This window comes from Enoplosus armatus, chromosome 22, assembly GCF_043641665.1.
Source record: "Enoplosus armatus isolate fEnoArm2 chromosome 22, fEnoArm2.hap1, whole genome shotgun sequence".
NCBI lineage: Eukaryota > Metazoa > Chordata > Actinopteri > Centrarchiformes > Enoplosidae > Enoplosus > Enoplosus armatus.
This window is the reverse complement of record NC_092201.1, coordinates 3,660,200-3,685,904: the sequence shown is the minus strand read 5'-3', so window position 1 is coordinate 3,685,904 and position 25,705 is coordinate 3,660,200. Positions and strand designations below refer to the sequence as shown.

The 25,705-nt window shown below is 41.0% G+C and overlaps 1 protein-coding gene across 1 annotated transcript; it reads right to left on the bottom strand.

Moving 5' to 3' along the window:
- Positions 1-1,482: 1,482 nt before the first annotated feature.
- On the bottom strand, positions 1,483-25,485 carry nrip2 (nuclear receptor interacting protein 2). The gene is made up of 6 exons (XM_070929324.1): positions 25,330-25,485; positions 10,432-10,746; positions 5,967-6,049; positions 5,197-5,303; positions 2,688-2,740; positions 1,483-1,599 (listed from the first exon to the last, which is right to left on the bottom strand). Exons 1-6 carry the CDS (start codon positions 25,483-25,485, stop codon positions 1,483-1,485), a joined length of 831 nt encoding a protein of 276 aa, XP_070785425.1.
- Positions 25,486-25,705: the final 220 nt, after the last annotated feature.

Sequence of the window (25,705 nt, the reverse complement as noted above, 5' to 3'; positions counted from 1 at the left end):
CTTTACAAAGTCATGCAGATGGAATGTTTTGATATTTCTGTAGTCTGACTCAAATATGTTTTGCTGGCTGGCCTGAAGTCTATTTTTATTAGGAGGGATTTATGGGGAACTACTGTAATTTAGTCTAGGCTGTCGTGACACACTGGAAGTGTGCTCCTGGAAAACCTAACCACATCTGTCTTCTGGTGGGGGGGAAAGAAAGAGCAAAGGGGCTTTACAAAGCTGAATATAAGTACATCAGAAACTGTGGTATTTTCTTCAGATCTCTTAAAAATTCTGCGTGAGAACGCGTCCTTGTCTCGTAAGGAGGTAGCCGGATCCAAACCTAATTACACAAGACTTCAAAAAAAACTTCAAGGCTTCTCAAAATTTCCTTTAAACACACGGGGAAGGGCATCCTGAGTACCAACACTTTTTAGACGAGTCATGTTGATGCTTAAAGGAATAGTTCAGGAAATACGCTTATTCACATTCTTGACGAGAAGATCGATAGCACTCTCGTAACTGTATGGACACTGTAGATGTTAGTGAAAACAGCTCATCTGGCTCAATCCAAAGGTAAAAAAAAGTCCACCTCCAAAGCTCACTCGTTAACAAGTTATGTCTTGTGTGTAACCCAGAGATTGAGAGTTTGTGTAACTACTTAGCAAGCAAGCAGAGAAGTCAAAACTGTTATCTAAAAGTAATAGTTAACTATAATGAATGCACATTTAGACGATGAAGGTTGGTGTAGATGAAGAGGTACGTCAGTCAAACAAGGTTAGGAGCTACTGTTTAATCCATACAAACACTGAAAGACTTCACATTTCAGTGTTTGCACGCGTTAAACAGAGATGTAACACGTTAATTTGTGAGCTTTAGAGGAGCTCGTAGGCAGATTTTGTTACCTTTAGACAGAGGCTAGCTGTTTCCGGTCTTTATGCTAAGCTAAGCTAACCGGCTTGAGGGTGGTATCTTCTCATATAACTTGGTAAGAAAACGAACAAGCCCCAAAATATAAAACTATTCCTTTAACACCATCTAAACTGAAATGATTGAGTTTTACAGTAAACACTTTTTGCATTTACTTGATGATTTAAAGTAATTTTTGTACAGCCAAATCACATAATATTCCACGAAAGTTCACTTTACTTTGAATGATTATAATGGTTTTCCCTTTTAGAGAGCATCAGTGTACCCAAGCAGCTCGACAGAGGAATTGGATTGAATATACATTATAATCATAAAGAATGATTAAACTCAGAGATCGGCTTTCATCCGCTCTGTAAACTAGACTAATTTAATATAAGAGATAATCGTGGTGAATGTCTTAATTCTACAAACACAATGATGTAAACTCAAGAACGACGGTGGCGAACGCTCATCCATGTTCTGGCAGTGTGAGACACTGTGATCAGACGGTCCAGACACAAACGGCATCGGGCCACGTTGCTGCAACCGGTCGAGATTCGAGGAAAGCGGTCGCCGCCGGTCGAGTCGCGCTCACAGGTTCTCGTTGGTGTCGTGTTGGCACTGGCTGTCGGACGAAGGGTTCAGGAAGGGCAGTTCCTCGCCGCAGCCCTGCAGCTTCAGGACCCGGCTGCTCAGGTCCAGGCAGCACTGTGAGAGGACGCACGTAGTGAAACACAATTAGTTCAGTGAAAAGAGGTTGCACTACAAATCTGAGGGGTCAGGAGATGATTAACGGGATGGGATACAATAAAAATTTACTTTTTTCAGGCTTTTCTATAATTATTCATATTTTCTTCTGAAATACTGGTTAGTTTTACCCCTTCCAGCCTCTTAAATTACTCAAAGTTAACAATCTGAGAAGGGAAAGTCACTCAGTTAAGTAAGTAGAAATTGCTTTGTTTCACTACATGATCAGGTTTGCTCAGATTAGTTACATCCTTCAGTCTAAGTGTGTTCTTTATGTTGTAAAACACCAAGCTTCGCTTCGCAGCTGTTGGACAGACAAAATAAGCAATTTGACTTGATTTGACACATCAGGCTGATGCATTATTGGAGAGCAGGGATGAGTTGCTCTTGCAGTCCCTGTGTTACACATTTCAATAAACGCTAAGGTAGTTTACTCAATTAATCTTAATTAATTGCTATATTGTTTATGAAAGTTTGCAGAGAAAGTACACTAAGCACAGTAGTGAGGTTGGAGGGAAATGTTCATCTCACATTACAAAGTCCTTAAGGGGTAATTTACTGAATTAGACCTCATGTTCCTTTCATGCCCTCAAGTCCCACTCTAATTAGATTTTTAGGAAGATATTAACCAGATGCAGCACATGTAATACAGACATAAGGGAGAACACTACCTTCAGATTGCCTTTTCATGGGGTTCAAATTGCATTTTGAAATGTGCAAATTCAAAATCCCACCTCACTGGATGTCTTCTATTCGCTCTTATCTGGGTTTTACCTGCACAGTGGGCATCTAACAGATGGCAGCCACGAAAATAACACCACCCAGCCTTTCTGCTAGATAACACCACATCCAGCACACCTCTTTTTAAGAATTTGTGCTCCATCTTTCCCCCTGAAATGTTAATTTTTCTACTAGCGTTTATTTTTCCTTCTTCCCTTTTGCTCATTTAAAGCCTTGTGACTATTTTAGGCTGCTGGTTATTTAAAAAAACATAAAAAAGACACATGATAAGGCAGACAAAATATTAGCAAAGCCAATGAGGACCTTACTTTAAGTTCCAACAGAGTCTGAAGACCCAGGCACAGCTCAAACGCCTCATCCTCTGAAAGTGAAACAAGAAAGGAAAGATAAGGGGAGAGAGAAACTGGATTTTATAAGTGCGATTCCCACCCTCGTGTGAACATGCATACATTAGACTAAAACCAGGTTAAATCATCAACACAACTAAATTATTCATTTCACTGCGTTAATGAGTGACGATAAGTGTGTGTTCTTGCGTGAGAATTTAATATCCGTGTAAGAGTCAGGCGCTGGGTTTAGGGACTGGATTCACGTCATTACTCACCGGAGGAATTGAGGAGTAGGTGCAGACAAGAACTGCAACATAAATAATTGTGTGTGGTCTTGTTCTTTTAGCTTTGCGAGGACCAAATGTCCTCGAAACAAGGAGAAGATCAGGATAAATCTTTAAAGAGAGGGCACAATAATATTTCTATAATTTTATGGTTTGGGGCTCTGAAGATAAGATTTGACTTTGAAGGAATAGTTTGACATTTTTGGAAATACATTATTTCACATTCTTGCCCAGAGTTAGATAAGAAGTTAGATACCACTCTCACGCCTTAGTTAGCTTAGCTTAGCATAAAGACTGGCTCCGTCTGAAGGTAATAGAATCTACCTGCCAGCACCTCTAAAGCTACCTAATTAACAAGTCATTTCTTTAATCTGTATAAAAAACAAAGTGTAAAACACGATATATAACGTGTTAATTAGGGAGCTGTAGAGGTGCAGGTTCACTGAAGCTAACGTTCTCCTGTCTGCAGCGTCATATTTCATATGTGAGTGTGGTATCAATCTCCTCATCTAACTCCCGGCAAGAAAGCAAATAAGCATATTTCCTAAAATGTATTATTACATTTTCAGGCTTCCCAATGATGGAACAAATTAATGTGGATGTTCCTATTAGGGATGTACGGGTATCAAATGTTAAACGATGTTCATCAAACTGGAACGGTATTTCAGCTCTGACAGTAAACTAGCTAATGTTAGCATAGCAGTAGTCCTGCTGTGGGTTCCCTGCAGCTATTCAAAATAAAGCTACCATTGAGGGCGATAGCCACAGTAATATTTCACCGAGGTATAAAGAAAATGTGGCGCCTGTTCATCAAAGCGTATGCGCTCGCTGTTCTAAACATCCATGAAGGGGCTCATCTGAAAAAATGCTCTCCTGCACAGGAAGTGATAATTCTTGCAAAAGCAGAAAAACAGGGACTCAAACATAATGAACCTCAAAACCAAGTGAGAAGAAAAAAACAGTCAGCGTAGTCAGCTGAATGCAAGTGTCCTTAAAAGGAAAGCAACCTTCCTCATAACAGAAATAAACTCTGACATTCACTTCCAGAGATGGAAAGTGATGCAAAGGGACACAGATGATGCTGATGCACTTTTTCCTCTCCTTCTTTTGGGCCACGTTTGTTTATTATCTGCAGTTGATGTTGTTTGTCTTCGGACCAGTGCCTGCAGTGACCGTAACACACGCCATCAATGACCACAATGATCAATCACACAAAATGTCTCGGTAAACAGTGTCTTCAGGATTTTCTGTTCGTGAAGTTTGGCTCCCACTTTGTCTGTTCAGCCACGGTGACAATTACTGTTCATGATAATCATCTTCCCACTTGTTCTTTTTCTGCATCAGGGTGTTTTTGTTTTTTTTTCCTCTAAAGAAGGTACCTGGCACTCTTAGTAGAGCAGAATGCATTCAGATTCAGAAGTGGAAAAGATCTGCAAAAGAGACATTTATCTGCCTGAACATATTGTTAATGACTGCTTTAACATATTCTAGCTGTGCTTTTATTTAAGGGTAATTTCTGCCTGGGTGAGGACACGGTCGGATGTACTGTCTGAATGTTAAGTACAGAGACGACTCAAAACCTCTTTTAACAGAACCTCTGCATAAATCACACAGCAGGTGGACTCGTACTTTTCTACTCGAGTTGCAGCAGCATTTATGCATTTGACTACTGTGTTTTGACAACTGGAAAATCACCACTCAAATGTCCCCGAAGATAAAAACATTTGAGTTTTTAGCCACGCTAGCAGCAGTTCAACAGCCTACTGGATGGATTGCCATAAGATTTGGTACAGATATTCATGGTCTGCTGACGATGGAGCCTTCTGATTTAGTTGATCCCCTGACTTTTCCTCTAGCGCCACCATAAGGTTGACATTTGTGATCTTAACAACTGTTGAATGGATTGCCGTTCAATTCGGTACACACAATCATGTCCTCCTCAATTGAATGCAATTGAATAACTTTGGTCACTCACTCGGTCAAACTTTTTATTTGCATATATATATATAAGCAACCCTTAGCGTGCATTGTGAGCATGTTACCGAGCTGAGCATTTAGCTGAAAGCACCACTGTGCCTAAGTAGAGCCTCACAGAGCTGCTAGCATGGCTGAAGGCTCATATAAACTAAAAGATCCAAATGATTCAAACAGTTGAACTTTATTTCCCTGGATCAGCACTGTCATCGTGTGGTCTAACATCTTACCTTTGACATAGGCTGAACACTGGACCGTCTGTCGGCCCAGCTGCAGCTGCAGACCCGTCACTGAGCTGCTCACGCCACATGGTGAACTGTCCTGACTGGGCACCAGTCTAATAATACACACACAGTCACAGAAAACATCTTCAGAAGTTCAAACACAAAGACTTTTTGGGACATTTCAGTTTACGCAGTAGCTATCTCCCAGAAATAGATACCCTCATTATATGCCACTCTTTCATCTCCTTTTTATTAGAATGTCAATCAAAAGTTTGCGCAGCTGAGATTTTATTAACTAGCATTTTGAAGACAAACAGAAAACCAATCATAGCAGCTTATAACTGTTTACCTGTTACTTTTTAGAGCTTTAAATTTGCAATTTAGATGAGACCAAAATGTCACATCCTCTTCCCACTCTGAAGCCAGAGCACCGACTCTGATCTAAAAACTGAGTTTTATTTGGCATTTTAATCTTTTTCTCAAAGATGAAGGTGATCTCAGGTCTTTAAGAACCTGCCTCGAGAGCTTATAGGCTGTCATTATTAAATCTCTCCTTAAAGCTCATTTTTTTTAGCCAATTCTTTTAATGTTGAATTCTTCATCTTCTATCCCTATCCTGCGATCTTTAGACTTTTTCTTAGTTTTACTTTTGCTTTCTTATCAGTTTTTGCCATTGATTGATTTGATTGTCAAAGCACTTTGCAAACTGCTGTAAAACCTTGAAGAGATGGCAGTTAGTATATGTGTTGTAAGGTTAAGAGCAAGGTGTTTCTTACCCCAGCCTCTGACAGCAGGAGGTGGAAATGTGGTTGTGTTGGCTGCCGGTGCTGATGGATGCCTTGACTTCGGTCTCGCAGCACTGTGGGGAAGACAGAGGGGGGATTTTGGTGTCACAGTGTGATTTTCCACTTCAGTCTGGAACCACCGCACGCAAGGAAACAGTCAGTCACAACAACACATTAACACAACTCTGGTAGGGGTGGGGGGGGGTACTGATCTTTTTTTCTTTCGAACAAATCCAAGTTGACTGTTAATCAACAGCACAAACAAAAACAATTCTCCCTCCCATTGGTGCAGTACTTCCAAGCCAGCCCTTGTTTTTTTGCTTCGAATGTCATTTTGTGTTTGTAACTTGATCCGTATTGATTCTGTGTTAAATCACTAGTCCTCTGGTTCAACAGCACAACAGTTAATAATCAAGTTATAAATAAACCAACTGGGGCATTCTGTGTACCATTACAGATCACGAGTTGTTCTTTGATTATTAACTGATGTGTTAAGTTCTTGTTGCTGACTCTGATGTCCAGACAACATGCTGATTCTTCAGTTTGTTGAGTGCACTTTGATTTTTCAGACTTAATGATCTCAAAAGCATCGCTTAAGCTTGAAATATTAAACCAAGTGGGTCATATGTGCATTTAAGTCATTAGTCAACACTGAAAATCATCTATGACAAGTCACATGATTCATTTTACAAACTCAAAACTCACTCTATTGCAGAGTTAATGATTATTTGTATCTTTTAAGCACCCGTAACCCGTTTCTGCTGGACATGTAAATAGGCTACTGTTTGCTAACAAGTTTGTTTAATCAGCTTTATTTTTTAGTTATTGCAGGTTTAAAGTGATAGTTTGGAAAATACACTTATTCACTTTTGTCAAGAGTTAGATGAGAAGATTGACACCGTCTGTCAAATATGAAGCTACAGCCATGAGAAAGTTAGCTTAGCTTAGCTTAGCTTGGTAGAAAGACTAGAATGAGGAGGAAACAGCTAGCCTTGTTCTGACCAAGTTCTAAAGCTCGCTAATTAGCATGTTATACATTGTTTAATCCGTACAAAAAACTGAAGTGTAAAAGCTGCTGTCCCTCTTATTTCCCCACTTCTTCTAGTCTTTATGCTGATTCTGATTCTGATGCTAAGCTAAGCTAACCGTCTCCTGGCTGCAGCTTCATATTTAACAGACTGATGTGAGAGTTACATCCAATTCACGGCAAAATGACTATTTCTTTTATCTTTCATGTTTTTTTTCCTTTTTTTCCATCATCATCTAGAGTTGTACAGTAGTCGGGCTAACAGGAAGCTTGTCCCAATTTCCACTGACATTTCTCTTCTTCTGCATCTCACAGTTGCTCTGTTGCCTTCAGGGCACTTCATGTCACAAAGACACGTTTCATGGGCAGCCAAGGAAAGTCTATAGTGCAGCAGATTGCCATGGTTTATGGGAACAGTTGTCTGTCGTGGCCTCCTATTCAGCATCCTCTTACTTTATGTCATGCAACTTGTGCACAAGTAGGAACACGTTTGTGGGGATAAAATTTAAGAAATGGTAGAATGAAGAATGTATTCAGGACATATGGTAGCCCTGCATGCATGTGAGATAAGCAGTATGCTGGCACCACCCCCACACTGTTAACTGTGTGTCAGACCATGTATAAATTAGATGTTTTTCCACTACCAAATGCAAATAGATCCCAGCTACATGCTATTGGCCTTTCATTGCTATTTTTATATGATTTTGCTTTCGGATAAACTGCAGGAAACATTAATGTTCTTGGTAATTTATATTTATGGAATGACGAGCTACGAATGCTAATGTTATGAGCAAGCTAATATCGACTGAGTGGATTTTTGGAAATTCAGTCATTTTAAACACTCAAAATGGAGGAGCAGACTTATATTCACACCAATTATACATATATATATATATATGTATATATGTCGATGTGGTGAGCGTTTTTTAACAGTTTAATCAGACAAGATCCGATTTGGATCAAAACATTAGTCCATTGAAATAAATTGTGGTTGGAGTCAGTATGCAGGGGTTAATATCATTTGACAACTATTTTTTTTGTAAAACAAATTAACTGATTTTTAAATGTTATGATGAGGCCCCTTTATACGTCTACTTAAGTCTTAATATAAGTTGCCTAATATCAAGAGATTTTATAACATCTCCGGTGGTTTTTGCTGTCCAGCACACATCCTGGTTCCAGAGAACGTGCCTGTATATCTTTCTCTCCCCCGTCGTCTCCGTCATAAATCAATACCTTATCCACTTGACCCGAGGATATTTCCCCCCTTGGAAATAAACACGTTCAGTTTCCATGAGCCTTGTTTTGATCCCTCACACTCTGCACAGACTGAGCTGAGCCCCCTTTGTCCTCACAGGCAAACCGGCTTATCAGCAGGCCCACAAACCTGCTCTTTTGTCTCAGTCCCAGCGGTGCAGAAATCCCTCTCTCTCTCTCTCTCCCTGAAGTTTAAAAATAGCTGCCGAATGAGTAACTGAGGAACACTTTGCATGTAATAAGTTGATGATAAAACCGAGCAAAGCACAATGAGTAACGGGGGAAAACGCTGAATCTATCAGAAAAGTCCTAAGTGGACTAGTAATTTTAATTACACACACACACGCAGAAGCTGTGATACATCGTTTTAACACCACAGGGACAAGCAGTTGTTTGATCAAAGTATTGATTTCTTTCCTTGGAGTCATACAAGGCTTCAATTCTCTTTAATCAGAATCGAGAATGCCAAAATATTAGCTCTTTAGCCCCTGCGTACACTGACTATTTACTATTGTATTGTATTGATTAGATTTAATTTAATGCTTATTTTCATGATTTACTCATCTTTTTATTATTGTTTCGATTAATCACTTATAGTCTAAATGTGTGAGAGAAAGAACCTGCCCTCTCTACCTGTTATGTAATGTCAGTTATTCTATAATCGTCTGTTTTTGTTTTTTTTGTCAGGACTTCATATAAAACACGACTGTTTTCACCGACGTTGTGTTCAAGCATCAAGTATCATCCTTCTCTGGTGGTTAGATATTATAAAATCAGCCTGAGGACAGACTGAATCACTCCTTGAGTATTTTGCCTGACCTTTCTGCATACATTAGTCATTGCAGTGTTGAGTGTGTGTTAGATTGTGGACCACAGGGAGCATCTCCATGTGAAACCCGAGAGCCATTAATGCCTAATGTGTTCCACACAAATTGTAAGAAAAGACTGTTAATGAAAAGCAAGAATACTGAGTCATTGCATGCATGATGGGTGCAGTTTTCTTCTTTGTTTACTAAAAGGTTGTTTAAAATGCTACATGGCCCTAAAACATAGACCGACTGATGAGTAGTCGCAGTCACGGTTTGGTTGGGTTTAGTTTTATTTATTTAACCAGCACTTCACTAACATGAAGATTGGATCACAGTAGGGCTCCGACTCAGTAAAACAGCTGTATGATGTATCCTGATGATGTCGTCGGGGTCATGATGTCATCAGAGTTATGTCGGATTAAGTTTGAGGCATAAAGTTTTTATCAGAGAGCGTTGTGTGTGTTGGGATGTGCACACAGGGTCTAACAAAAACTCTATTGAGCTGCATTATGGGAAATGTAGGATCTATTGCTCGACCCAAACTCGGGACGTCAGTATATATTTGTGCTTAAATTTTGACCGTCCTGTTTTAAATCTGTTTGATGTGAGTCTCCAAACTTTCTGAAACTAAAATGCTGGTTGAATGAGTTCATTACAGTGTCTTCTTGGAAGACCAGTAAATTAACCAGCATACATCTTGATGTTTTACGTATTTTCTGGTGAACCTCCACAATGACCACATGGGTTGGACAAAAGTATATTGTACAATGTGACCACCAGCTGATAAGTACTGTTGGTCACACAGTCAAAGAGCCAATCATCAACAAGGAGCTGAGCACAGTCGGTGCGACTGATTGCGGCCATACATTTTGAAAAATAGGTTTATGTGAGGCTCCTACTACATCTGTACTAGAGTCAAGTGGGCCAGTCATCTTCAAGGGGCTACAAGAGCCAATGTCGGGTACAAGTGGGCGAAACTAGACTCCGGGTGAGAGGGTCCACCACACAAATTTGAATGCCAACTTATTGTTTTCCCTCTTTGATCCTGCAGCCCACACAGTTTGTCCGTTTACCCCCCTGTAACCTACATGTAATCCATTCTGGACCCATGTGGACTTGTTAACCAGGTTGGACTCTCGCTCACCATGACTCAGTTATCTGTTGTTCTCATCCAACCAGACAGCCGCTGGGTCCTGCCAAGCTTTTGATGTTGAAAAAGGGAGAATAAACGAAGAGTGGGCTTCAAGTGATGAGTCATGGGAGCCGAGTGATGCTGTCTTTGTGTCCTCTCTTGTTTTCGGTTTTTAGACAGTAGTAGAAAGTGTCAAAGCATTGAATGTGAGCGAGGAGAGACAGATTTTACCTTGCATTGAACAACCAGAGCTGTGAGGAGGGTCGAGCTCTCCGTGGCCTCGGTCTTCTCGGCTGTCTGTCGGGCTCCGGCTTCGCTGCTGTCGTCCTCTTCGTCCGACCGTAGGCTCCTCTCGCTCTCCTCCAGAGACTCCCTCTCCTCTGTGGAGTCGTCGGCCGTGCTCTCGCTCTTCTCCTCGGCGTCGGCGGGTCCGTCCTTGGTGTCGGCCAGCGGGGAGCGAACCCTTGAGCTGGGGTCCCGGGCCTCCCCTCGCAGCCGCGTGATGTTTCCCTCCAGCAGGCGGCGCTGGACGATGCTGTGAGGTTGCTAGAGGGAGAGACATAAGAGAAATGGATGTCAGATGGCAGGTTTTCTTAGAAACAAGTGGAATTGGAAGATGAGGATTTGTCCAATAGAGGGTTTTGTGATGGCTGAAATTCAGTGAGGATGCCTTTGCAATCGTGCCAAAAAGTTGATGGTTACAGGTTCTCAGATGTGAGACTTTGCTGCTTTTCCTGACATTACATTATAGTAAATTCATTATAGTAATATCTTTGAGTATTGGACTGTTGGTCGGACAAAACAAGACATCAGAAGACATCCCTTTGGCGTCTAAGAAACTGGGATGGATATTTTTAACTGAAAGAACCAGCAATACTGTACAATTCTTAAATACTATTCAGCGTTTCCCCCCTTTACAGAATTAAAAATCTCTGAGAAACACTAAATGTTGATGATAATTAAATAGGGCTGAACAATGTGAGCTGGTATAGTGAGTAAATTCAATGTAACCCCCCCTTGCATGTTGAAACGATAAATATTTATAGTATAATTGTCTCAACAGAGTACGTCACAGATAGCTTGTGACGCAAGATACATTTAAAAAACAAAACAAGATATGTAGGTCGCTGTGTTAAAGGAACATGTCAGCATAACTCCAGATTATCTGCACATTCAGAGAAAATGATGTTTTGATCCCACAACAGTAATGATGAAGCTTATTTATGCACATTTATGCAGGTTCAGATGAAAATGATGCTGTTGAGTTTCTATTTCAAGGTAAATATTGGCTTTATTACACAAAATAAAAAGTCTCATATATTTGTTTATATGCCAAATCTTACTTAAAGTCTGGAGTCGTGCTTGAATTGGACCATTACTCACCAGTATCAAGTACGACACTGGCATTGTTGGAGCTGGGAAAGAGATCATTTACAGATTTACAGTCAAATTCGAGCACTGGCCTCAAGAGTAAACACAGCTTTCCAATTTACAGTATAGATTTTGGTGTACTGGTAAATACATGTCGGTACAAGGGAGCAAGATGTGAAGTTAGAGAGTAAGAGGGTAATCTGGGAAATTAAAAATAATTTATACTGTAGATTTTCTCAAACTATAAGTACCCGTTTGTTTAAGAAAATCTAACGAGCGTCCATTGAAATTGTCTGAGTTTCTAGATGAGTCACACAGAAAACCAATTTTTAAGCCAAAAGTCATCACGCTGCAGCAAGTAGAGGCCATTTTAACTGAGGGTGCTGAGTTGGGGTACAGATTTAAATAAGTGTGGCATTGTCAGTGGCATTTCAGAGCCTTTCCTCCCCCTAACCTCCTCCTGCCCCTCCCACACAAAATAACACACACACAGACATTTAAATTGCTAACTTTAGCTTCAGTGAAGAAAATAGCTTTCCGAACTACCTGAAATGAAGGTCACATTATCATGTCATGAAAACCAATTCAAGGGACATGTCAACGCTTCTTTCAGGTCATCATAAAAGGATTTCTGGTTTTTCTTTTTGCTCCACAAGGCTGGTGGCCATGTTTTTTGATTGCACACACTTTTCTTGTGTCACTTTTTGTCTTTGGACATACAAAAGCAATTGCACACCCTGTAGAGTTAAATGCACAAAGCACTTAAAAAAGACAATGTTTTGACAAAGTGTTCTTTATGGCTTCAGAAACACTATTTCAGACTATATTTATACGACAGGGGCATGTCACATTTTTTGCTGTATATTTTTAATACTGGTACAATGATCTTGATTAATGACATTTCCACTGTTTCAAAACAACATGTGGCCAGTGGCTGGCTGTTCTTTCTGGATCATATAAAAAGTAAATTGTATTTAAGCTGCCTGTTCCTCTATAATCACATTGCTGTTCACCAGCACAGAGTCTGGGTAGAGACATTCAGACAGCTTTGAAAAGAGCAGGTCACCCGACACCAGCAGAGTCGCTGCATTAATAAAACACAGAGTTTTCCTTTCAAGGGGTTTTTGAACGGTAAAATCACCAGGATCTTTACTGCACTTTCAAATGAACGAGCATGTATCATGAAATAATTTAGTTCTAAACATACATGAAAACAATTCACTCCTCGGAAGAAAACGAATGAGACTTGGAGAAGCACATTAAAGCAGGTTGAACAGCCTTTGGTTTGATTACGTCTGGACTTTTGCCTTTAAGATGCGGTCAAATCAATCAGATATTGAAGAATAGAGCAGTTCGTCTGTCCTGAACTGATCATTTAGACGGGAAGTTGAGAGAATACAGTCTGTGCTACGGTAGCTGAAGATGAAGGAGAGGCTGGCTTCCAAAACACCCGAATTATCTTTCCTCAGGATAATCTTTGTTTGGCATAAGCAGAGTTACAACCAGACAAGGAACAATGAATAAGAAAGCTCCTCCGCAACCCAGATCTAATGCTTTAAAGTGGCTGTAATAAGTATTTTTATATTAACAATGGATTACATCATGTAAAAGGAGTTGCTCAAGATAAACACGCACTGTTTCAGGTCTACAGAGCTTTTTAGCATCTTTCAGCTCATTGTTTTGGTTTTACAGCCCACTACTTTACTGTTATGGTTCACACTCACTGCTCATCAGCATAGTTACCATTTGTTTTCAGTGAAAAACCTTGACTGTACACTTCCTGCCCAGCACCAAATGTCATGCAAACAAAGTTAGCACCTAGCTGCTGAACATAGTGGACCATTTAGCAGCTAAATAACCAGCTAATATTTGTTGCTGCAGGTTTAAAGAAAACTGATTTGTAAAGAGCAGCCACTCATGTGTTAGCATGATAGTATGATTTACGTTAGCATTTAGCATGTTAGCAGTAATCTCAGCGTAGAGTGTTGGAAGAGGACATTTTGAACTGTTTGTCAGTCAACATGATTCATCTTCTGGGAGCCGTGTTTCATAGAAACCCCTCCTCTGGACCAAAGTCAAAGTCAAAGCCTTACCAGCCAACATTGGCATCTGTAGAGCCATAAAACCGTAGTTTAAGTGTCTTGGTTGAGTGCCAGTCTCACAAAGGACATCCCCATCTGCCAACCTGTTGTTCTCACACAGCCGTGGATTTCTACACCCTGTTGCCTCCCTCCATCTCCACCAGGCCTGCAGTCACCACACTTTTATAGCAATTGGGTTGCGTGTCCACTTCACAATGTTCCTATCGGAGAAAACAAGCCTTTAAACGCAGCAGTTGATGCCACTGTTAGCGTAAGTGGTGACAACGATTTTCACAGGCTGGAAAGCTCTCTCTGGCTCGTTCAGATCAATGGCCTTTGACCCCCATCAGATGTGCACACGTTACGGGCCGTCTTGTGGGAGATTCCTCGTGTCTTAGAGCATGATAGCATGGCGGCTGAATGGAGATGAGAGCTCTGTGAAAAAGACTGGATGTGTGATTTGTTTTTAGATGACACATTCTGGATGATAGCGTTGTGTGCTATCACAAAGGCAACGGTCGATTACAAATGCCAACCCTCTTTTGTCTGTGAGGGAACTCCATCCAGCAGCTGTGATTGTGTGGCTCTGACCCTGAGTAAGAGAAAGCTTATGCAGACAAAACAGGATAGATAAGATAGACCCTGCTATTCTCTTCCCTGTTTTTTTTTTTTCCACATTACTGGTCATTATTTGACGTTCTGCTCTGATTAACATGCGTACAGCAATGCTGCTGTTCAAGTGTTCCTGAGCAGAATATGAATGAAGACAAGGACGATTTCATGGGCTGGCAAGCAGCAAGGAGACAGAGAAATGTGGAAAAAGATAAATGTTTAAGGGAGGGCAACAGGGCCCAAGAGACTTTATAACCTTAACATGGCTATAATAATGTCTGGCCGAGTGTCAGTGGCCTCGCTCTGTGTGATCTGTCATTATGTTGGTGTGAGACATCCATCTGTGGCTCTGCAGCTCAATCCAACACCTCAACAGATCATCGAGGAGTCATTTTTGGCTCTAATACTGTAAAAACATTGTGTTTCCGTAGTAGATTTCTTCTTCTCTCCGTCAGTCCCCCGGGCTTCCTGCCCAAAACAACAACTCTGCAAACTAGTAATCACCAGCGTGTCACTGAGTTTGATTTAGCCCATTCATTCCTCTGTGAGCTCCAGCTGTGGCTGAGCAGCTCTTAGCTGGTTTATAAACAGGCTGATGATCTCCTCATCTCTCCTCTCCTCTCCTTCTTTCCTTTCCCTATTCCCCTATTTCCCTCTTTCTCATTTCTTTCCACTCCCTTCTTTTTACTTTCTTTTCCTTTCCTCATTTCTCCTCTCCTATTGTTTCCTTCCATTGCCCTTCATTCTTTTCTCTTATGTTTCTTACCTTACCTTTCTTTCCTCTCCTCTCCTTCTTTCCTTTCCTTTCTTTGTTTGTCCTCTCTTTTCTCATCTCTTCTCTTCACCTCTGCTCTCCTCATGTCTCTTCTCCCTTCCTTCCATTGCCCTCTATTTGCTTCATTTTCTTTTCTTTCCTTTGCTTTCCTTTCCTTTCATTGTTCCTCCTCTCTTCTTTTTGTATCCTTTCCCTTATTTGCTCTTCTTTCTTTTCCTTTCCTCTCCTATTGTTTCCTTCCAATATGTCACATCTCTTCCTTTTTCCTTTTCTCATTTCTCCTCTCCTCCTTCCACCGCCTTCCTTTTTATTCCTTTTCCTTCCTTATATTTCCTTTCCTCACCTCTCTTTCCTGGTCCTCCCCCCACATCATTTCTCATCTCCTCTCCTCTCACTATGTCTGTCATTGCAACCAATAGAAATCGAGACTGTATTTCTGCCGTACAATGATTACATTTATTCCCTAAACCAACCCAAACCCAGAGCCTTAGATAAGAGTAATCCTAATCCTAAAAGAAATCTTCTCCCCTCCTCTCCTCTCTGCAGGAACACTCCTAAAATAGGAGCCCTCACGTTGAGCTTCTCGACATCTGAACTCATCGAATTTAATCAGGAGCTCCACTTTAGACCAGACTGAATTTATTTTCTATTGTTGTGCTCTCGACATTGGCCTCTTCCTCTGCCCTGACAGTTATTTTCTCTCTTTGTGTTTGTTCTAACAATATTCTGCAAATCAGTTGACCTCTTTCCCACCTGGGCACTCACTGGCTAAATCACACTAACAGTAATGATCCTCTTTTGCCAATTAAAAAAACTGCTTGTTAAAGGGGGATGCAAACAGTGGCAGAACAAGGTTTATAAGCATCTGCTAGCGTGTGAATCAGCAAAAGCGTGAAAAATCTTATTTCAATGAAATTGCTTATCAGGTCTGGTGGCATACCACAGTGTTTTTATTCAATAGGCAATTGAGGAAATAATGTCAAGCTCTAACAGTTTTTTTCTTTAACAGATGTTTTTCCTCCCCTCTGCTCTCATGAGACTTCAGGGAAGCAAAGATTGAATCTGATAGACAATGAGCACATTGTAATTTCAGCTATTTTTCTCATTGTGCCTCTCCCTGTGTACTCTGATGGTTGGCATCTGTTTATTTGCTGAGCCCTGACTGCTCCAGGGTCAGCTCGCAAGCAAATTGTGTTAGCTACATCAAGCTGCTAGCAGGCGGCGCTCGGTGATGCCACATGGGCCCCCTGGTTCTGTTCTGCAGTTCAGGGGTGAACTGGCGATCTTGTTCTTTACAGGGTGCTCTTGATCTTTGTCTGCTTTTTAATAGAGTGCAGAGGTTTTTGAACTGTGACTCAGGAGAGTTGAAAGGAGAGATGAGGAAATATTCTGAATGTGAGTTGAATTAAGCGCCTAATTGCCGCAATTTGTGTCATAACTCAAAGTCAGTCAAATCTGAACACGCAGACACGATACACATAGTTTTAGATTCAGTGTGACTTACGCTTTCCGAGAACGTCATCATCTCTGATTTCCATCGCGAAATGTCCATAAATCTGCTTAGAAATCAAAGAACTTATAAATCCAGAATGTGCCTGAGAATCATCATGTTTTTAAGTTTTCTTCAGTGTCAAAGTAATCCAGTGTTAGTTGTCTGTACTTCCATGGGTACATTGCAGACAGGCACTGCTAGTAGCAAAATCGGCAAACTTGCCAAAATATTAACATACATAGGCTAAAAACAGGGCCCTGTAGGCACTAAAGCCATGGCAACATTATCCTTTCTGTTTACATCCCCCAAAGCATCACTAGTTCCAAAGAAACGAAATCTATCATTATTAACTTTTTCCATGTTGCACTATCAATATATTTTTTTTATATCGCCAATGGAGAGGGGCGTCACAGTGTCAGACTTTGAAAACCCCTTCAGTCGTGCACTTGCTGCAAGCGAAACTGTGTGGAGAGTCTCTTAATAAACTGTCATGTGAAACATCTCGAGGTTTCAACACATTTCTCACCTCATCCGTCTGCCTGCTTGTCAACAGGCTGAGAAAATGTGAACTGGCATCAATAATATGGCCTCCTCGTCAAGAAATCTAATTCAGACAGCAGGCAGCGTTGTCCCATAAAGACTTGATCTATTATACACAATGCACCCTGCTGTTATGCTTCATTCAGTGAATTGTTATATTGTTGAAACAGCTGAGGTGAAATTGGCATCGCTGACTCGTCATCTGTTTGTTCATTTTTCACAGCATGCAGAGTGATTTTGGACGATATTCTTTTGAACGTTCATCACTCCTGATTGTAAGATATTGTGTCAACTGTAGAAAGATTTCACCATCGTTTATTATGCTTAACGGAGAATTAATGGCATTGACTTAATACTGAGGCCATCAGTCTTCCTTATCCTTGCTGAAACGTTAACGTCCACTATGAAGCTCAGATTAGTCAGAATATGTTTATATAATTTGTCTTTTTGCCACTGTGCAAGTGAGCTTAAAAGATATTGCTGGTCATATATGTTACCTTTACACTGGGTGACACGTTACCAGGAACTGTATTTCTTTTGACTCAGTCCCACATACACCGTCCTGCTGCCCCAAATACTCATTAGCACACAAAATGTGTATTCATTCACGTTAAAATAGCCCCCAACAGACACACTATTTCTCCTGTTTGAGTAATGTTTGCTAAAAACCACCGTGCCCAGCTGTTTTAGAATTACTATAAAATAAAACAACATTTGTGACTCGTTGCTTAAGAGTTTTCTTACAGATTTACATCAGGTAGCCGAGTTATTGCTGCTGCTAGCAGGCTAATCTTCGAGCATGTTTATTGCAGGATATGGCTGTTTTTCTTCGTGAAGTAACTTATATCGAGGGGATCCTTAAATGTGGGTTTCAAAACCTGATTAATTGTGTTTGCATGAATGTTAGGTGTTGCTTTGTCAACAATAAATAGAGATAAATAGAGAATTGCTGCTGAGTTTTTTGATTTTCCAAAGAAAGTTGTGTTCTGCACTTCTTCACAAGCTAGCAAGGCTACCAAAAAAGCCTTTGGCGGTCATCTGACCCATGCTTTGCAGGTCTTAGCGGCCCCTCAAGGTTTACACCACAGACGGGGTCAGGCGAACACATTCTGGGTTTTGGTCTTTTCATGGGAGTTGTCGACAGTAAGAGAAAATATAGAACACCAGCCTGATCCTTTTAAATATTAGCTTAACTTCCACTAATTCATGTTTGTTTGTTAGTTCTTGAAAAGAAAATTAATTGGCCTTATTCTGGTTTTAAACCTATTTAGGATATGATGTGCTTTACTTACTCACATTACTCCAAAAACCAAATCACAACCAGGATACTAGTGTGCATGAATGATGCAATGAAAGATTCAGGCTAAAACTGGTCGTCTGCCTGACAGATTCTGTATTCCTTTGTGTCCTTTCATACGTGGTCTGTTGCTGATTTTGCTGATGTGAGGCCTGCGGTGACCCCTGAACACTAACCAGTCCAAACCAGACCTCTGCCAGCGGGACAGAAAGACAGCAGTTAATGTATGACGCCAGCACTCCTCATCCTGCTCCTCCGCCTCCTCCTCTCTGTCTCTCTTTCTCAGTTTCTTTTTCTCTGTATTTATCCCTCTGTGAGTCAGATTAGAGGCTAATTGCCATGTGGACTAATTATCTGACTGCAACAGGCTCCTCTCTCTCATCCACGTCACGTGAGCTTTCTAATGCCCTCTTTCTCATTCTGATGGAGGTCCCCAGCGACCGACTTCCTGTCGCACCGGCCAGGAGGCTCCGGCAGCTTCACATCTGCTGCCTCCCTCCTCTTCCTCTTCATTCTTGTTTTACATCACTGCCCTTTTCCTCTTTTGCTTTCTTACATCGCTTTCTGTCTCTTCACTAAATCCTAAAATCCTGCTAGAAATAAAATTTTTATCCAAAACTCCAGCAAATAAAAAGTAATTTGGTCAGTGAGATACAACAGAGGGCTGTTGCTATTCTTTATCTCTTTTATCTCATTGTAAATGGGATATATTTGGTTTTTAGTACAAAACAAGCTGTTTGAAGACATCATTTTATAGACTACACGATTGGTCAGTCATCAAAAATTAATCAGTATCAAAAATAAACATTAGTTGCAGTTCTTAGTCACCCATCTTTGTTTTGTAAACGCTCACCTGCATGTGAATTATCATATTTTCTGATTCAGATATTTCCTCCACATATAGCCTATATTGCCAGGAATTCTTAACTTTTACTTTCAGTTATGATAATTAAAAACACCTCAACACGTGTCACACCTGGCCACGCCCACCAAATAAACAAAGTCTTCTTCTCCTGCTTCCTGCCTCAGTCTCAGCACCGAGCCTTCTCCGCTCCTCTGTTGTCGGGGTTGTTTTGTCGTTTGTGTTTTTGTCGGGTATTTTTAGCCTCCTGTCTTCCTACACAGCACTGAGGGAGCAGCTGAGGGAGAGAGTTGCCGCCCATCCACAGCTCCAGATGACACAGAGAGAGACAGCTTCACGCTAACCTCTCGCCAGCCCAACTAATTGTCCCGGCACTAATAATAAAGCCTGAACCGATTTCACGCGGTTTGTTTTGGAGGGAACGGGCGCAGGAAGCTGCGAACTCCCGAGAGCCCGGGGATCACTGAGTGACATTGTCATGTTTGCTCTTCACTTTGAAGTGCTACTTTGCCTTCTGGGGAGAATCATAAACAATTGAGTTCAGAGAGTGAATCAGCATGCAAACGAAAATAACAACCTGTTCCAGGATGAGATGTACTACAGCATCTACTCATAAATCTACTCGTGCAAATTCATGACTTTTTGAAAGGACAGGAGATCAGCAAGTTCATAAAATTATGGTTTGCTGAAAGTACCTTTCCACACTGTTTTATCTACACTTAAAATGTCTTTTAAGTGGCTAACGGACTTTTTGGACATAATGTTTAGTAAATCAGGATTTAAGTTGTATTTAACGCACACTGCAAAGGCACTGCTCACTTTGTTCTATCTATCCTTCCTGCCGATGTTTGATGCCACAGTTTCACAGTCAAGCCCAGTTCTGTAGCTTTTGATCATCCTCTGAAGTACCTGGAGACTCCAACGTCTCGATTAGACAGGCCTTCACTCACACACACACACACACACACACACACACACACAGGATTCAGCCTCTCTTATCTGTTAGAGAGGGACATGAACAAACGGACAGCTAAGCTGCCGGGAAAAGGAGAGGAAGGCTTTGCAGCAGCGGGCTAGGTGCAGCAAAATTAGACCAATATGAGATTTCAAAGGACACTATTGTTGTGTTGAAGCTTCCTACACCCTTATGTATGTCTGACTTTTACATTTTACCAATTTTAAAACCTTATATGTTGACAAAATTGGAAGGATTTATTGTTTTACGTTAATTTTGATTATGATGAAAAAAACCCTCTTCAGTATACAAATATACAAATTAGCTGATGTGTCAACATTTTGGGAGATGCACTTATTTGCTTTCCTGCGCTGCGAGTTAGATGAGAAGATTGATACCTCTCGGTTATCTTTCCGTTGAATATGAAGCTACAGCTGGTTAGCTTAGCTTAGCATAAAGACTGGAAACAGAGGGAAACAGCTAGCCTAGCTCTGTCCAAAGGTAAGGAATTTCACCAACCAGCTCCTTTAAATCTCATTAATTAACACGTTATATCTTGTGTGTACTTTGATGTACTTTCAGTAAAAGTACTCACTGTGCAGTACGATTATTATGTGTAGGTGTAACAATATCTTGTATTTCATATGCTCACTATAGGTTTTTAAAATCTCCATCTGCAGAGTAACTAGTAACTACAGCTGTCAGATACATGTAGTGGAGTATAAAGTAGCATATAATTAAAATACTGAAGTAAAGTAAAAAATACCTCAGAATTGCACTTAAATACAGTACTTTCCACCACTAGTTGAGACTGCCAGAAACCACTAGAGATACGTGAAAATATGTTTGTGGGTTTTTTGTTTGTTTTGTTGTTATATTTGGAGTTTTTTGTTATGTGGGTGAACTGACCCTTTAAAGCCAGCATTAAGCTCGACCTTTGTTCAAGCGCAGCCTGCCAAAGTAATTGAATTTGTATGAGTTTCACTGAAGAGTTTGGTGACCTAAATGCTCTGCAAAAGGCTTTTCTAACCTGACAAGACAAAAATTCTGGGGAAACAATTTATACTTTCAACACAGAAATGATGGTATTGCCCTTTAAAACCTCTGATTGGTGTGATTCTGCTGCATGTTCCAACCTTGCTGCTTTAAACTCATCTTTTCTCTCCTTCACTGTGGCGCAGCTTTGGGGAGGAAATGTTTGAGTGTGTACAGTAGAAAGCGGTGAGATTACATAGTGGTTACACAATGACTTGGTCCATGCTGAGCTCAGGTGTTAATGTAAGCGGGCTCCGATGTTTCCAACCCAATCCCCCCCAGACACACACATATATACTCTCATTCTTTACACCCGTGTATCTACTCAAAGCCCTACATTGTGTTACATAAACCAGCCCTACTAAACCGTGCGCCCTCCTTGACCCCATCTGCAGCCGTCTCTTTCCTTCCCCTTCTTCGCTCTTGCATTAGAGCTGTAGATTCTGCCCTTTTCATGCTCACTGCTCCCCTTACTTTGCATCCCAACATGGCTGTAGTGATGCTGCTGCTGCTGAGAGTGAGAGAACCTCAGGCTAAAGAGCAGCAAAACAAATTCACTCTTACATAACAGGCTCTGCTGCTGAACTACACACTGGACTGGACAGGCCAGCTAGCAGAAATTAACAGGGAGAAAGGCGACGCTACGGCTAAAATGTCTGTGTGTGGCATAAAAGCATAAAAACCTAGAATGATTCACCATTTTTACTGATTTTAACACAGATCAGTGTGTAGCAGAAGACCATCAATCCGAATATTCAAAGCAATAGCTCGATAATGTGATAGTTAGATGAGTATTTTGATACCACTCTCGTCTCTGTGGAGGTGGAGCCAGGAGGCAATTAGCTTAGCTTAGCACAGACTGGAAGCAGGGGGGAAATAGCTAGCCTAGCTCTCTCCAAAGACAACCAACAGAAAAAAATGTAAATGTAAAAAGGAAGATCTTTGATTTTAGAGGGAGTTACATGCTGTAATGTCATGATGAGTAACAGTTTATCAAATGATAATTTCTCCATGTTAAATGACAAATATCAGGCTTATAGATTTTCCTGAAAAGGGAAAAATTAAAATTTATTGTCAAAAACCAATGTCTGACATTTAAGGTATGACCTTTGTTTATGGAGGCCACCAGCCAAAAAGGAAAGAGTAATTCCTCAGCAGTGTTTCGATAAAAACACTACAATGTAAGTTGAAAATGGAAAAATCACAGAGATGGAATCGTACTCAGACAGCCTACAGACAAACAAATGGATCTGACAGCCTTATCCAGATGATCTCATCTTCTGTCTGCGAGGGTTTGGCATGCAAGCCACCTCAGAAACACATCATGCTTTCTTTTTATTTAGCCCGTCCATGTCTATTCAGAGTCTGAATGGTGTAGCTGGATGTCTGCAGAAAAGAGATACAGGCATGGCGGAGGACTGCTGGCAATTTCCCTCAAGTTCCCAAAGCTATTCTGACATCGAAAATCACTTGTTACAGAAGCCGTGCAAATCGTGACGGGCTCCCCGTGGCCACATCTGCGCCACAGATTAGGTTTTAGATAACTGCTGAGATGAGCTTCATTCTGTCTTCAAGGAGAAGATAATTAGTATTATGATAAGAGGGTTTTCAGGCCCCTGCAGGAGATGTTGAATCACATGCTGCCAATGGATAAGTTGTATATTATGCTCCTTGAATCTAATAGAGTTTTGGGGAATCTTGTTATTTCATTTTATCTCTAATAGTGTTTTGATGTGCAGTATTGGACTGTTGCCTAAGAAGCTCTGGCTGCCATTACAGGAATAAGAAGAGGCTGTACTTAGGCACATCTGTGTTTTGAGCTAAATGCTAACATCAGTAAGATTTATTTTACAGTGATATATAAAAAATAAAAAGAAATGTCTATGAAATGTCAGAAAAAGTTCCCAAAGTTTCCAAACATAATAACTTGTGCACATAAGGTATTGTCTTGTGTGCACGAGATAAAACAAAATTATCTTTTAGGATGCTAAGCTACGGCTAGCAAGCTAACATTTGCTAATTAGCACTAAACAGGGTGACATCTTCAAATAGACACAGATGTGCTTTCAGCTAAATGCCAACATCAGCATGCTAACATGCTCACAATGACAATGCTAACATGCTGATGTTTAGCAGGTATAATGTTTACCATGTTCACCATCTTTGTTTAGCATGTTAGCATGCTAACATATGCTGATTAGCACTAAACACAGCTGATGGGAATGTCATTTGATTTGCAGGTATTTGGTCTTAAAGCAAAGTATTGAAGTTTACATTTTGACCTGATTATGGCGCTAGAAGAAATGTTGTTTCCAATCCATCCATTATTTGTTGAGATATTTGACTCAAAACCACATGTCAACCTCATGGTGGCGCTAGAGAAAAAGTCAGGCGAACACTAAATTCATTAAGATTCATCCTCTTGGGAACATGAATGTCTCTACCAATTTTCATGGCAATCCATCCAATAGTTGTTGAAATATTTCAGTCTGGACCTTAAATAATCTACTTATTATTGCCACAATTGCGGTTTTAAATTGTATGTTACCTCAGGAACACGGGGTTGATAAAGACGGGAAGAGAGAGAAAACATATCTATCATTAGATTACAAAAAAATGTGACTCAGTCAAAGAAGAAGAAGAAGAGGAGGGGGGGGTGGAATGTTTTTCAAGCAGCAAATGTTGGTATTAAAATCTGGCAGACTCAAACGCATCACAGTGTGATATTCGCAGAGCGCAGAGCGCTGCCAGTGCTGCATCCCGGTGCCAGAGTGATTGTGTCGAGGTTCTTGGAGAGCTCTGGGGAATCTGGGAAGCTGCCATCGAACCAGAACTGTGTCACAGGAGAGGTGGAGTAATAAATTCTTAGGATTATTACAGGGAGTTCCTCCAGAGTGTTAAACAGCTTCGGTTTAGGGGGCTTCTGGAGGAAGAGGAAGTGAAGAGGTCTCACTTTGTATGCAGAACTGTCTTTCATCCAATATGTCAGCGCTAAAATGTGTGTGTTCCTGAATGTGTAATGACATCTCTCTATATTTGAGAGCCCTGCACAGTGTACTGCAACAGGGTTGACGTCCCCTCCTCTGTATGCAGAGTGCAGGACTCTGAATCTTTCATGACCCTATTCTCCGACAAATCTCCTTTTCAACGCTGCACTTTATGACATACAGTAGTGCATTAGTGCTTACTGGTGGACATACTCACGCTTTAGGAGTCAAATATCTCCTTATGCAAGAAAGTGACATTAAAATTGACAATTGACAGCCGAGATGCAGCCGTTGAGCCTCTGAACGCTTCGTTGATTAATCGATTGCTGCTTTTCTCTATCTTATATCATCATAAACGTTACCTTTTTTTTTTTTTTTACTATTTTCTGGCAGTTTATCAACCGAATGATAATCCATTAATCAAGTAAATAATCAGCAGATCAATCGATAATGAAAATAACGAGGAGAATAATGGCTGACAAAGTCGCAACGAGGTGATTAAGGGGAAACTGAAAAAAGTTGTGTAAAGCCTTTAGTGTCTCCAGAGGGAGCTGTGTGAAGTCTGATTAATTGCCTCAAGTGATGTCACTTGAGTCAACGACGGTTGAAGACTACAAGTTTGAAACTGAAAAAAAACCTGGGGGTGTGGAGTTAGAGAGAAGCGAGTTTACCAAACCTCTGTAGCTGCTCCTCATCTCTGCATGAGGCTAACGGCTGGAGGCTACATTAGCTGCTACTAGTATAAGACACCCAGATCTCCGCCCGAACTGTCAGTGGTCGAGTTGCATTGTGGGTAATGTAGGCATCAGGTTTAGACAAGGACGAAGAATATGTAGAATAAAAAGGATATATCTGGTTCTGCTGCATCAATTCAGTTCATCTTTTTTGAGTTATGAGGAGTACAACGCTAAACCGGTGGAGTACTCTTTCCAGTATGACTTTACAACCTTTTACTACTTCTCTTCTACTGGATACTTTACAGTTTTCACACCGATTTACCCTCAAACTCAACCTTTAACAACTGCTAAGCACCCGGCAACACGCACCACAGCCTCTCCAATCAAGTCAATCATGAAGTGACTGCCTCAAGAGCTCATCTAGACACTCTAAAAGTCCACTCACCAAGTCTTTGGATGTGCCCAGTCTCTTCAGCCCATCCAGGGGCAGGAGGTCAGCTGAGTCCTTGTGTGTGAACTGGGTGGCCTGCTTCAGACGCCTCTGCTGGTGCAGGATGGCTTTATCCCGGATGGCTAGCTCACCTTTCTTCGCCTCGCTCATGGTCTCGGACTGTAAAGCAGTCTTTTCTGGTGCTGAGCACAGAAGCACGGAGACTATAACCTCACAGCAGCAGCAGCAGCAACAGCAGCAGTGGGGGCTCTCTGCAGAGTGGATGTCCGTGAAACCCCAAACGGCAGCTTTTTAAGGATTGCTGTTTAGGTCCAGAATAAACGTGATAATAAATGTTGCCTCTCCCACCCTGTTTTGCCCTCTCTGAAAT

Excerpts from the sequence above, each read along its gene's own strand:
- nrip2 (XM_070929324.1), bottom strand. The coding sequence starts at position 25,485 with ATGAGCGAGGCGAAGAAAGGTGAGCTAGCCATCCGGGATAAAGCCATC. Across the intron at positions 6,050-10,431 it reads CTCTGGTTGTTCAATGCAAG|TGCTGCGAGACCGAAGTCAA; the intron begins GTAAAATCTGTC and ends TCTTCCCCACAG. Across the intron at positions 2,741-5,196 it reads GTGTTCAGCCTATGTCAAAG|AGGATGAGGCGTTTGAGCTG; the intron begins GTAAGATGTTAG and ends TTTCACTTTCAG.